Raw genomic sequence first — 12,621 nt, 5'->3', positions numbered from 1 at the left:
AGTGATGGAAAGGATTTATAAATCCTAACTACCGCCCTCCATCTACAATTGATATGGAACAAAAAAAACACGTTGTTGGAGCAAAAACAAAGTTATTTGAAACAATGACGCCGGAAGAAAAAACAGCTAAAATAAGCTTAAACATAAGGGCAAATCTTAGAATTAACCTTCAAAAATTTAGTACGATTTTGCAACACTCCATCTTTACCACCGGTAAACCACTAAAAACCAAGCGGGTGTTTGTGTATTTCATTTCCTATTGCATTTTCAGCATAAACATGTAACCTGCCTTTTAAACCTGATACGAACTGCATGAAGGTTTTACTTCACCACATGTGTCTCCTTATAGTCCGAGCTTACTCCAACTTAAAAACTGCATACAAAATGTATTTTCTAACAATTGCAAAAGCATACACTGATGGTGCAGGAGGTTTGATAAAATGGAATTAAGAAAATGGTGCATAGAAAATTAACAAGCTTTTTCTCTGTTCAAAAAATCTTCATTGCACTTTATGTAAGAGTTCAAGTTTCCAACATCATATCTTCCAGAAATCGGAAATATGAACACGGGCAACCTGTAATAAACATAACAACAAAAGATTAAATTTATGAATTGCAAAAATACATCACACAAACACCATTACTTGCCTTAAAATGGAGGGATTTATATTGGTTTCTTGTAAAATATTATGCATTTTACTTAAAAAAAATTTTTTAATTAATAATTTAGGCATAAAATAATAGCAATTATCACTACATAAATAGAATATGTTTGCCCAAACATTTGGACCGGGGATTGGTGGGACTCAAATCTAAATCAAATTCTATTTTTCTAGTAATTTCAATGTTACTACCTTGTTATTGTATAAGGATCTTAGAACCACAACAGTAAGAAAGCTTACTTTTTATGCAAATACTTCAAAAAATGTCCTGGGGCATCTTTTTCCACCAGTGGTGAATTCTGTTTCTCTTCGAGAAACTTATCAACTTGTTCAATGGCACCACTTGAAAGGACATAGAAGCAGGGACACTAACATAAAGTATAAATTTGAATATGACACACACTAAAAGTGTTGGCTCTCGCCTACAACATAGCTGTTTTAGGAGATATAAACATAGCTTTAAGATTTTAATGGAAAAACATAATAGGTACACACAGCATTCCGTGATTTGGTTTCTTCAGGATGAGGCTTTTCCAAGAAATTTGACACACGATAATTGTTGCCCTCTGTTTCAAGAATTCCATGTTGCACAGTGTCTATAAAGTGCATATACAGGTAATGCAAAAAACTATCTCAGCAGCATAAAAGTTACTTTCTTCTTCACATAAATACACAGGTACAATACTGCATGTTGGTAACATCAATTTCAGTTCATTAAATCTGTCCAACATCTTTTTTAAACAGAAGTCTTCAAAAAACAATGTGTCCCTGTAAACAGTTCAAGGTATTATGACATAACATTCGGGAAGATGCTATGCAATAATCAGTACAAAAACCTACTTACGCAGCCATAACTAACAGATCTGATGAGTTAAGGTGAAAATGCTGACACACAAAGTTCAAGCATCCAATTGCTCCTAGCCTGTGTTCATTATCGGTAGTGCCATCCGAAACAACAGATACAAATGGAGAAAAGTAATCAGCAAACTTTTTGAAATTGTCCAGGTATTTGTCATTGGTCTGAAAAAAAATCAATTACAGAGCATATATGTTAAATGGGTATCATAATTATACAATTGTGTTTTTCACATATCCATCTTTTGCATCTCATGTTATCAAAAGTTAGAGAAACAGTGGTGAAACTTTTATTAATTAATAATGACTGAAAAGGCATTGTCTTATCTTAGCAACAGTATTATATATATCAGTGAAGCTTGTTTCTTCATTGTGTCAATTAATGATCAGTTATATAGTTATTTCTGTTTCCTGAACAGATACTGTCGCTTTTTATCTAAAGAACCAAATCAGTATATATATTTAGTACTGTTCAGTAACAGTATATTTACACATAACCTTTGTTGTCCAACAAGTACATTTGTCCATATTGGTTAATGACCACTGATTGCATTGACAACAAATGGTAGGTAAGGAAACAAGTGGAACCTTATTTGACTTTAGAACAAAGTGCACATTGATGTTCCAAACCCACACTACAAATAAACATACGCAGCTTTTTATTTCAATAACCTACCCCAATGTACACATGTTCAACTTCTTCTTCCTTAAAAATCTTTATCCAATGTGAAAGCAGTGGAATTTCACCGATTGGCAACAATGCCTTTGGCAAACCATTTAGATGACTATATTTTCCGGATGTGTCACTTTTTAGGTCTTTTTCAAGCCTTGTACCATAACCAGCAGCGAGCACCACAACTTTCATAATTTTAAGTTGCTTAAATTTGAACACTACATTAGTTTTCTGAAATGAGATGAAAAAACAAAAAGTTCGTCTGATTTTTATGCGAAGCAATGGCTGGATCTGACAATTTATTGCAACAACATGTAAAACTTTCAAAATTTAGCTGGCGATAACCAAGAAAATTATAATTCAAATATACACTTCGTGCAACCATTGAAATATCATGCACACTTGCAGCTGTACACATGTAAATTATACACTGGTAGTGGTAGGCAATGCGTTATACATAGCACAATTGAATTCTTGGCTTAGCACACAAAGTAAGTAGTTTTACGTACAGTAGCATTGTAAAACCAATGCTATAACAGTTACAAATCACTACACAGCAAAGATATTCTTGTTTTTGTCGCTTGTCAGGCTTTTTAATTAAACAGATCCCCAGCTGAAGGCAATGGTGCGAGCCCACCTGTCACACTTGGTAGCATTGTCAAGTCGGGCAAGTTTTGAATGTGTGACTTCAGTTCTTTTCGAACTTCTGAAACTTTGGCAAGTTTGTCTCTGTAATCAGCAAGTTTTTGTTCAGATTCCTGCAACAAGCTTTTTTGCTGCCGAACATAGTCTGCCAACATCCGGGCAACCTGTCGCCTGTCCTCAATTTCAGCTACCAAGCGTCCGTTGTACTCTGCCAAAAGCATGCAAGCCTCATCAACCGTTTTTAAGAGCCTATCGGCTGTTTCTTGATCGGTTATTTTCTCTAGCCTGGAGACATCCTGAACTTCGGCAGGTAAGCTGGCTATTTTTTCACGAATCACAGCATCACTGGATGCCGCACTTTCCAATTCCAGGAGGGATTTTGCCAAGTCTTCGGCTTCTGGAGGATCTCGTGGGGATAAAGTTAGATAATCATCATCTGCATTCTCTACAATCAACTCTTCCAGCCTGCTCCGCTTTTGCACATTTTCTTTCTGATTCAATACATTTTCACTCGGGGCAGAACGCTTGGAAACAGCAGGTTTGGGTGCTGAAGGGGGCTTCTGGTCTTTAACAACTTTGGACTGGAAAATTTTACTTATGGATTGCTTTATTTGATCGATGTAATCCTTTTCGTATATTTTCCTTTCAAGCCATATGTTGAGCATTCGCTCAATTGATCCCTTTGTTTTTCCATCAGCATGCTTTGAAACATGGGTAAAAGCAGTTATTAACACTCCACCAAAGGCCTTGGTGAATTCAGATCCCTTTTTCTTGCTATTTTGAATGACATCATTTGCAAGGTAGAGAAATGTAAGCTTCTTTTTCGTTTTGGCCTTGATTAATTCGGTTTGCCATACTTGCACAATGATTTTGGCATGTTTTCTGTGATGTATAACCCACAGGGAAAGTGTCTGTATGCTTTGTTGAGTGTTGTTTAATTCACCCAACTTCTTTATCAACGCATTCTCTGAGAATGTTGACATTTTTCTGTAAAACAAATTATACTTTAATAATCGTGCACCTAACCTAATGCCGCAAGGATCCATTCTTTATTAATTACCATGCTGACTGAACTAACATTTTTTCACTGACGTGATTAACCTAGCAAATTTAAACTCATCTACCATGTACCGGTCAAAAAATGCACGCATTTAGTAGTCATCATGTGGCTTCGTTAATTTGCAAAAAGCATTTTTCGCTGATTTACTTCACACACGTGACTTCATGAAAACAACCAAACCGTGACGCCGAAATAACAACAATAACCACAGATATATGTTTTAACGTACGTATATTTTTATTCAGACAATAATCAAACTAAGGCAGTTTTCTTCGGTCATCGCACATCTCCATTACAAGAAAAGTACAGATAAAATGTACAGAGCAAAAATGAAGACGAATAGCGACCTGTATCAGAAGTCACGACAAAGTTGATGTCCACGTCAATGTCTGCATTGTTTGCGCAGAGCGCGCTCGTTTGCACAGTCTCTGGAATGCCCAATGAGAGGTGACAACAGCTGTAAGATGTAGTCAAAAATAAACTTGTTAATGGTATGGTAGCCTAAGCAAATACAGAACTTACCATGAAACAGTCCAACCATTGACAGACAATTAATTATGCCAACACAATATACCGTAAACAGTGATTTCTGATTTATGTAAGCCTGTGCTAAAAACGTTGGCAAACCCAAAGCGTTGAAAGATAAGTTTCAAGGATCCTTTAGTGTGCTGAAACGAACATGGAGGCCTGGATAGGTCCAACGAGAGTGTTTTTCTGCTGCTCGCTGATCATTTGCTTCCAAAGAGAATATGTCGGTTGCTTGTCCAATGACCCAATTTCACAGATAGCCACAGTCACTTTTTTCTCAACAATGTTCGGTCAATGTCGCAAGTCCACATGACAACTCACGACGCTTCCACATACGAAAATGTTTGATAGCAAGTTCCAATTTCAGGAGAAAACGGAGTTTCTACCGCACAAAAAACGTTTAAAAGCACTGGGGCATCACAACTTTTTATAAAAACATGGTTTCATGACCAGGTGAGGCCATGTATATTATCAGTTGTTTAAAAGTGCTGACGAGATGAAAAACGCGACACGTGTAAATGTTATTCACATTCTCCTTGCGACCGATGACACTTTATTCAAACACGGGTTTTAGGCGACGTGCAGAATGCCGGGTAAAGCAAACTTGTACCTACTTTGATACGTGACTTGAGGCGCATCCGCAAACAGAAATGTTTGCATTGGAACTTGTTTACGAGTGCTTATAAATGCAGAATTTTCGGGAAAAAGTATGCATAAGGACGTATCAAACTGACTAGAGATGTGCCTACCATTGAAAAGGTTTAGAGATATTGTATCTTAAATGTTATTTGCAACCAAACCGTCCATATCATTTATTTGAAATAGATGTGTATTGATACATAGAAAAGAGGGCATTTGTCGTGTCTTGCTAACAAAGTGTTATAAACAACGCAATGTAAAAAATGCTGTAACAACTGAGGTGCGTGTAAGTGGCAGTTAGCAACACGCAAGCACTCAATTTAAATGAGATAAAGACGAGAACAGTAACGACAAGAAGTCGTGCCACTGCAGCCGTAAAAAGAAGGAACCGAACTACGGTTGGATTTCGATTACGACCGTTTAGGTTTAATTGCTTGCACTAGAACAATTTACCAAATTTCTAATCAGAATTTAGAAGTCCATTCACAATTGTACGTTTGTTGTATAGGCTTAGCAGAAAAAGTAGAATATGCTTTTCTCGAACTATTTTAAATTGTGTTTGCTTCTTATGACAATGCTGTGCAATGCTGATGCACAGAATGGCGTTATCACTCAAACAGGTTGCAATGAAACTGAAAACTTGATTGCATCCTCCAACTATGGCGACATTGTGTCTGTGAATTATCCTTATCCATACAACAGTTATTTGGATTGCACCTGGAGCATTAAAACGCTTGATAGCAATTACGTTGTGGAAATTTGCATTGTCGATTATGAAGTAGAAGAGCTTTATGATTATTTAGCTTTTCACGATGGTCCTTCCCAGTACCATGAACTAATCACGTACGCCTACAAATCTGGCACTTATGTTCGTTCAGCCTCCTCGTATATGTTTATTGCCTTCACTACTGATTCGTCGGATGGCAAACGTGGGTTTCATTTAAAATACAAAAGTGTGCTTGGGTCGGGTCAGACCCTTCCAAACTACGGAGATCCAACAGCTAACAATGCAAACGTTGCCTGTAGCACTGGGCTTTACATAGATGTGGTACCACAAACTTACTCGTATATATCTTCGCCTAATTATCCTGATGGACCCGACGGAGATCCTACATGCGTGTGGTTTATAAAAACTTTGACTCCTGGCCATGGCGTGTTTTTCGAGATAGTCGACTTTGCATTACCAAATTCGTACGTGTTGGAGATATACAATGGTTGGGACTCCACTTATCCTTCCAGGTACTATTATTCCAATACTGGAAACAGATATCTTTCAACACTTCCACAGATCAAACTAAAAGTTGTTCCTGGTTACATGGAAAGAAATGATGGCTTCCTTTTTCTCGTGAAATCGGCTCCGATTCCAGCTGCAGTTAATGACGAGCAACTTGATATTTATTCCGGCTATTCCTACTTAACGTCACCGAATTATCCAAAGGCTTATTACAACGACATGCTTTGCACATGGACAATACAGAGTCACAATAACTTGTATGTAAAGATCGATTTTGTCGCCATTTCAATCACCGACAAAGATTTGATCGAATTACATGATGGACCGTCGATCGATTACATCCCTTTGACTGGATTCTTCGGAAATCATCCGTATCTTTTAACTTACTCTACGACTGGATACTATTTACATGTCGTGTTTAAGTCATATCAATCGCCCCCAAGTATTGGATTCCAGTTCCGATATTCAACCACAAGCAACCAAACAAACGATCCTACGGATATGCAGCAAGATTGCTCCATTACTCATCACATCTCTCAGCCGAACGGAACGATAACTTCACATAACTATCCTGGTGATTATGCAAACAACACGACTGAATGCTGGATTTTCGACAGTGGATATGGGGTCCTGGATTTGAATTTCAACGACTTTCGCACTGGTGATTATTCAGACGAGCTAAGGGTTTACAGCGGAAAAATCCCACTTGGCTACTTCACTGGCTCATATGATTCGTACCAACGCAAGTTTCACGGTTACAGATTGTGGATGCAATTTGCCACGGATAACCACGGAACTGCACGAGGTTTTAACATTGATTACGCGCTGGGTTACTAAGAAAGGAAAAATGCCGAGATTAATTTTGCTTCACTTACGCGTTTCCTAATTTCTAATTTAGTTTACCACATAATAAGTTATAATTACACCCTAATGCTTTTTAGCAACTTGTGGCGGGTTTGTGTTGTATGAACAGGCGATCACCATTTTCATTTTGTGTGGATAATTTGTGTGTGCTTGAATAAAAGTTTCAAAAAAATTAAAGATTTCATTTTGGCGTTGCTTGAATAAATCTCCAGCTAGCAGTTAGGACCAAACCTGGGAGTTCGCGTCACTTGTTCTGTAACGATATAGGAATCTGCCCTGTCAGATTGCATTAAGTTGCCCTGGAAGCGCACAACATGCTCTTAATATTAGCTTTTATTGACGCCGTCCGCGGTAAATTAAAAATTTTTTTTTACGTAATAACAACGATACACTGTGTTGACGTCAAACTAGAAAATGATCACACAACATAGGAAACATATTTTCACGGCATAATAATGTGTATTTTCACGGCATAATAACGATATACCACACAGGATGTCCTGAAACCATTAACTAGCACGGATGCGCAATAAAATCAGCGCGTAAATAATAACACGCCGACTAAATAACAGCGTGAATCCTGCAAAACTATCGAACGTAAATGATCTATGGAATCCTCTCCTATTTTATGATGGGTTTTTTAAAGCCAAGCACGCGTAAAGACATTTTTTTGCAATATGTATACGGTTCAGAGGACTAGTGGCAAAATGTCATAAAGAATCAGCCTGTTCTGCTAGGTGGAACCGACGGATCGTTTTATCGTCTTCGTAAGGTTTTCGAGTTGTGTGATATTTCATGACAAAAGCCAATCTCTGACAATAATTTTGATTCAACAGATCAGATATTCATGTCTCAGTACAATCGTATATCTCCAGGTTTGTACAATAAGCCGCAGCGTCACAGCTTCAATCGGATGGGGAAACAAGTTTGTCTTAGGTGTGAGATTGTCATGGTTTCCAACGAAAATCTGAAAGATTTTATTACATGTTTACATGTTCGTTCAAGCTGTATTAAGTATACAAATCATTTGGAAATGTGCAGCTACACACAATATCGTTTAACTGGTAGGTGATCCTAAAAAAGATTTTTTTTAATTAAATTTGATTTTGAAATAGCAGTGCTTTTACTTCAACCAGTTTAGGAAAATTATCTTTCAGTTGGCAATGTAAATTTAAATTTTTGAATTTAAAGATAGTTATTGTAGCATTTAAATAGGGTAAACTTATCGCATCAAACTGTCTTGTTCTGGAAAAACTCTGTGCAATTATGTTTCAAAACTGTTTAATGTACAATTTAAAAAACCTATTAATTGGTCGCAGATGAATATTTTGTTTTGACTTACAATGGACTGACCAGTCGAGTTGCTTATTTCTCTCCAGGCTGTACTAGTGGGACTTATGTATGCTATCTTGTAAGTTGTAACCCACTGACTGACTGTGTTATCACCTCTTCCTTGAGTGATTACTCCTGATACCAAATATGTTTGATTCAACTGGACTTGAATCCATTCGCCAGCTTGTTCTGGAATACAGGTTGTACTTGCAAGTCAATCAATTGTTGTTTAGTTAAAAGTACAAGAATAACAAAAAGGAACTCACGTTTTCCTCCAGCCCAACCTCCTGGGTTTGTTCCGGATTTTCCAGAATAATCCAATCTTCCAAATTTAGCTGCATTACCGGCATTGTTTGCCCACAACGACGACGCCGATAACGCACTGTCCGGAATAGTCCAATTTTTTAGTCCCATGTAATGATTGCAAGCTAAACACAAACTGTTTTTTTGAATGGCTTTATTTTTGTTTTTTCGTACCTACAGTCAACTTGCTTCAGACAACAATCCCTAGCGTGGTGCAAATAATATTTAAGATGGCATATACCGACACAAACTTTCTTAAATTGACTCACATACCGACCTTAATTTAATTAGTGTGTTCAGAAACCGTTTTTTCAGAAATTGAACATTTAAAAAAAAAGAATTTTTTTGTTTCCTAAAACCTTTATCGCAACTTTTTCCAATGTATGCCGGAGCACATATACATCCATAGTCTGCCAAGAGATCAACACAAGTCCCTTGATTTTTGCAGGGATTGCCGAAGGAACAAGAATCCACGTCTAGAAAAGGTTTGTTGTAGGAATTTTGACAGCAAAAGTATTCCATAGACTTACCTGTAAAAGCGAACCATGAAGCCGCCGTGCATCCGTTTGAACTATTTGTAATGACAATGTTGCTCTCGTTGACGTATCTATACACAGTCACACTACCCCCATCTGAGCACATAATAGGATAGTTATTTTTTTGCTGAAACATTTTTTATAAAATTCATAACCTATATTTACTCCAAAATTATAAAAACAAGAGAATTTAGAAATACTTGATCCATTGTCTTGTCTGGCGGCAGCACAAACAGAACTAGTCACGTGATAAGCGTTGGTTCCACATGGGTAAATTTGTCCTTGACATCCAGGTGGACAGTTGACCTCTGTGATGGGATACTGAGTTTCGCCATTGGTCGAACAAGTCACTTTGTAAAGTAAAAGTCCGTCACAAACATGTTACAAAACATATGAATGTATTACTTTGTAATGAGTAAAAAGGTCCAGAAATTGAGCATGTCTGACTTGTGACGCCATTTTGTATTGCTTCCGAAACACTAAACTGTGTAGACGTCTTGAAAACTTGAATGAGTCCACCTGATGCTATAGATCACAAAAAACATCAAATGAAATAAACAACATGTCACCGATCTAAATATGAACTAACTGTGTACTGCGTACCGTCAATGAGTTGTTCTCTCATAGCTGCCAGACAAACTGGTCCTGCAGAGTAGACTCCGTCACCACATAAGGTGGAGTGTTGCTTCCAGCAATTGGCCGGACATATCAGTTGGGTGATTGAGTGATTCAGTGCCGAAAACTGCGTGTCACAAGTTGTTGTTGGGCAAAGGGAATGGACCAGACACAAAACGCTTGCAAGGAAGAGGCATACAATTTGCCCCGATGCTGTGTTATTTTCCATAAAATATGCCGTTTCGAATAACTTATCTGAACCAAACGACAATCTCTTTAGTATTTGAACCAAATACAACACAATGTAGGCCATTCTTAAACATTGGATGTGGTTTTCTGATGCATCAAGCAAATGAAAAGGGAGGCGCGTGCACAAGATTTCTACAAATTTTACATACTTTTTGATTAGTTTAAACGCATTTTAGTTGGATCTGAATCCTTTGCTTATACAAGGCTACAACTGCCAGCCTTTTCGCATAACTGTGATCAAACACACCTAAAAAAACATGAGTAAAAGGCTCATAAAGTAAGCACAGGCTACCAGACTTATAAATAATTAATTTTGTTGCCAAATAACGTTTGACACCTGATTTGACCTCGAAACCATTTCGATGAGTTGTTTAGCTTGCTGTACAAATAAAAAAGTCTTCTAACGTGAATGTGGCAACTGAAAAGCAGGATGCTTATGTCGCATGGTAGAGCATGCGGATGTCGCGTGGCATTGTTACTCGTGATAATGTCCATCAATCAACAATTGCTCTCCTTTTGTGAATTTATAAACCATGTCACCCATTTAAATTAGGAGGAAACATTACTAGAGGGACAGGCCTAACTACATCACACCCGTCCGCGTGGCTTCGTTCCACTTTTAGCATGTCATTGTATCAAATTGATGGTTTTTAATTTAAAACGTTGGAACTTGAAACAAGTCTGATTTGTGATCTTACTATTCGGAATACTTTACATCGGCTCCTCCCAAATCACGCCAATTACGCCAATTACGCCGAATCACACAAATTAACCTAAACAATCAATGTTGATTCTGAGCTGGTTCAGAAATTACTGGTAAGCGACCTTATAGGCCAGCTATGCGTTAAAGTGGAGAAAATCGTCTAAATTGAGAGCGAAAAAGTTGCCAAAAGAAAGCACACTGGTTGTGTTTGACATAACCTGGACAAAATGCTTATAACATCAATATTGTATATCCTTTGTATTACCTAAGCTGCACTAATGAGATTAGGTATAGGTCGTAAAAGTGACTGTCTGCAACTCAATTAGCGTTATTGATGCTATTGCTTCCACAGAAGTTAGGTGAGCGTTGAGCTGACTACACTAGTGGTTAGTTGTTAGATGGCCATAGTATGTTCCACTCTGGTTTGCGTTCAGCGCCTCAATTTCTTCCTGTCTCATACGAGATACGCTAAACTTGGACAGGAAGCGCTTATGTGCGTGTGCGTGAATAGCTTTGCTAAGCCGGACTTCCTTAAAACTAGGGCTGCTTTGTTGGCGTTATAGACATATCGGGCGTAAAACTGTTTTAAAGTTGTGCTTCATAGGGGCATTTTTTACAAAAACATTTTATTGGGAATAACTTTGCAATCTTACAAGTGCGACAACTAAACGTCACAACGTAAACTATTAGTGACTTTTCCGTCTTTTAAACCCAAACGAAAATGTCACAATTTTACCATAAACTGAATTAAAATAAACATATTAAAAATTAGTGCAAACCGTTCGATTTAGTGCCGAAAAAACTCCATGTCGCCAGTTATTGTTGGGCAGAAGGAATTTACAAAATACTGCAAGGTAAAGGCATTCAATTTGAACACAATTTGACGGGACACTGTGTTATTTTCTATAAAATATGCGGTTTCGAATAACTTTTTTGAAACAAGCGACGGTTCTATAATTTGTGAAATCAACGATCGACCGCTGAGTACTTTTCTCCCACTCATCGAGCCTGGTGGCGAAACACTATCATAACCTGTCTAGGCGGGTCCTATATCGGCACCTTTGGCAAATCGAGCCCTCGCTTGAAAGCGGCCACGTCAGTTTACCAAAGGGTAAAGCGGCCACGTCAGTTTACTTTACTCATGCAATGGAACAATTTCAGCACACATTTTTTGTAGTTGGAAATTTTATTGGTTTTTCCAACCATGGGACACGTTTACAACGTTTCAATTACTGCACGTGGCTGAACCGGAGAACCAACTACACGCATTCCACTTTGGACCACTTTGAGTACCACCATTTTCTCAAACGTACATCACAAAATTAAAAGGAAACTAGGCAGTTTTTTTCGGATCGTATTCCACTGCAGCATTGTTTGGCGGTGAAGAACATGTTGCCATAAAAAAATTGGATCGTTAACGGTTGTGAGAAGTTAAGTTAGAAGTTAAAATTGATTTTGCGTAACCCGAAATCTTTGTAAAAACATATAACTGATCATAAGGATTTGCGCTTTGCGCAAATACTTGTTTGTAAATTAAAGCAACATTTATGGAAATAATTTGACAAATTCAAAGACTGAGTTTTCCAAGCGCTTGAATAGTTATTCTAACAAAAGGTATGTTGGAATAAGGTTTGCTTACCTTCCACATTGAGAGGAAGAGCAGCAACAACCAGTAGAGCAGCAACAACCAGTTTTATTCAACCCTGAATAACCTGAAATATGA

The 12,621-nt window shown here is 37.7% G+C and overlaps 3 protein-coding genes across 3 annotated transcripts; 1 reads left to right on the top strand and 2 right to left on the bottom strand.

Annotated features, from left to right (window-relative positions):
- Positions 1 to 427: 427 nt before the first annotated feature.
- On the bottom strand, positions 428 to 2,416 carry LOC145908584 (UTP--glucose-1-phosphate uridylyltransferase YngB-like). The gene is made up of 6 exons (XM_082995891.1): positions 2,194 to 2,416; positions 1,507 to 1,682; positions 1,315 to 1,430; positions 1,158 to 1,258; positions 903 to 1,030; positions 428 to 575 (listed from the first exon to the last, which is right to left on the bottom strand). Exons 1-6 carry the CDS (start codon positions 2,380 to 2,382, stop codon positions 470 to 472), a joined length of 816 nt encoding a protein of 271 aa, XP_082852017.1. The 5' UTR covers positions 2,383 to 2,416; the 3' UTR covers positions 428 to 469.
- Positions 2,417 to 2,458: 42 nt separating this feature from the next.
- LOC145902013 (regulation of nuclear pre-mRNA domain-containing protein 1B-like) lies at positions 2,459 to 3,818 on the bottom strand. Its single transcript, XM_082989851.1, has one exon. It carries the CDS (start codon positions 3,816 to 3,818, stop codon positions 2,784 to 2,786), a length of 1,035 nt encoding a protein of 344 aa, XP_082845977.1. The 3' UTR covers positions 2,459 to 2,783.
- Positions 3,819 to 5,636: 1,818 nt separating this feature from the next.
- Positions 5,637 to 7,133, top strand: LOC145897125 (cubilin-like). The gene has a single exon (XM_082985341.1). It carries the CDS (start codon positions 5,637 to 5,639, stop codon positions 7,131 to 7,133), a length of 1,497 nt encoding a protein of 498 aa, XP_082841467.1.
- The last annotated feature ends 5,488 nt before the right edge of the window (positions 7,134 to 12,621 follow it).

Source organism: Ascidia mentula, chromosome 1 (assembly GCF_947561715.1).
Source record: "Ascidia mentula chromosome 1, kaAscMent1.1, whole genome shotgun sequence".
NCBI lineage: Eukaryota > Metazoa > Chordata > Ascidiacea > Phlebobranchia > Ascidiidae > Ascidia > Ascidia mentula.
This window is presented reverse-complemented; position numbering and strand designations above follow the sequence as displayed.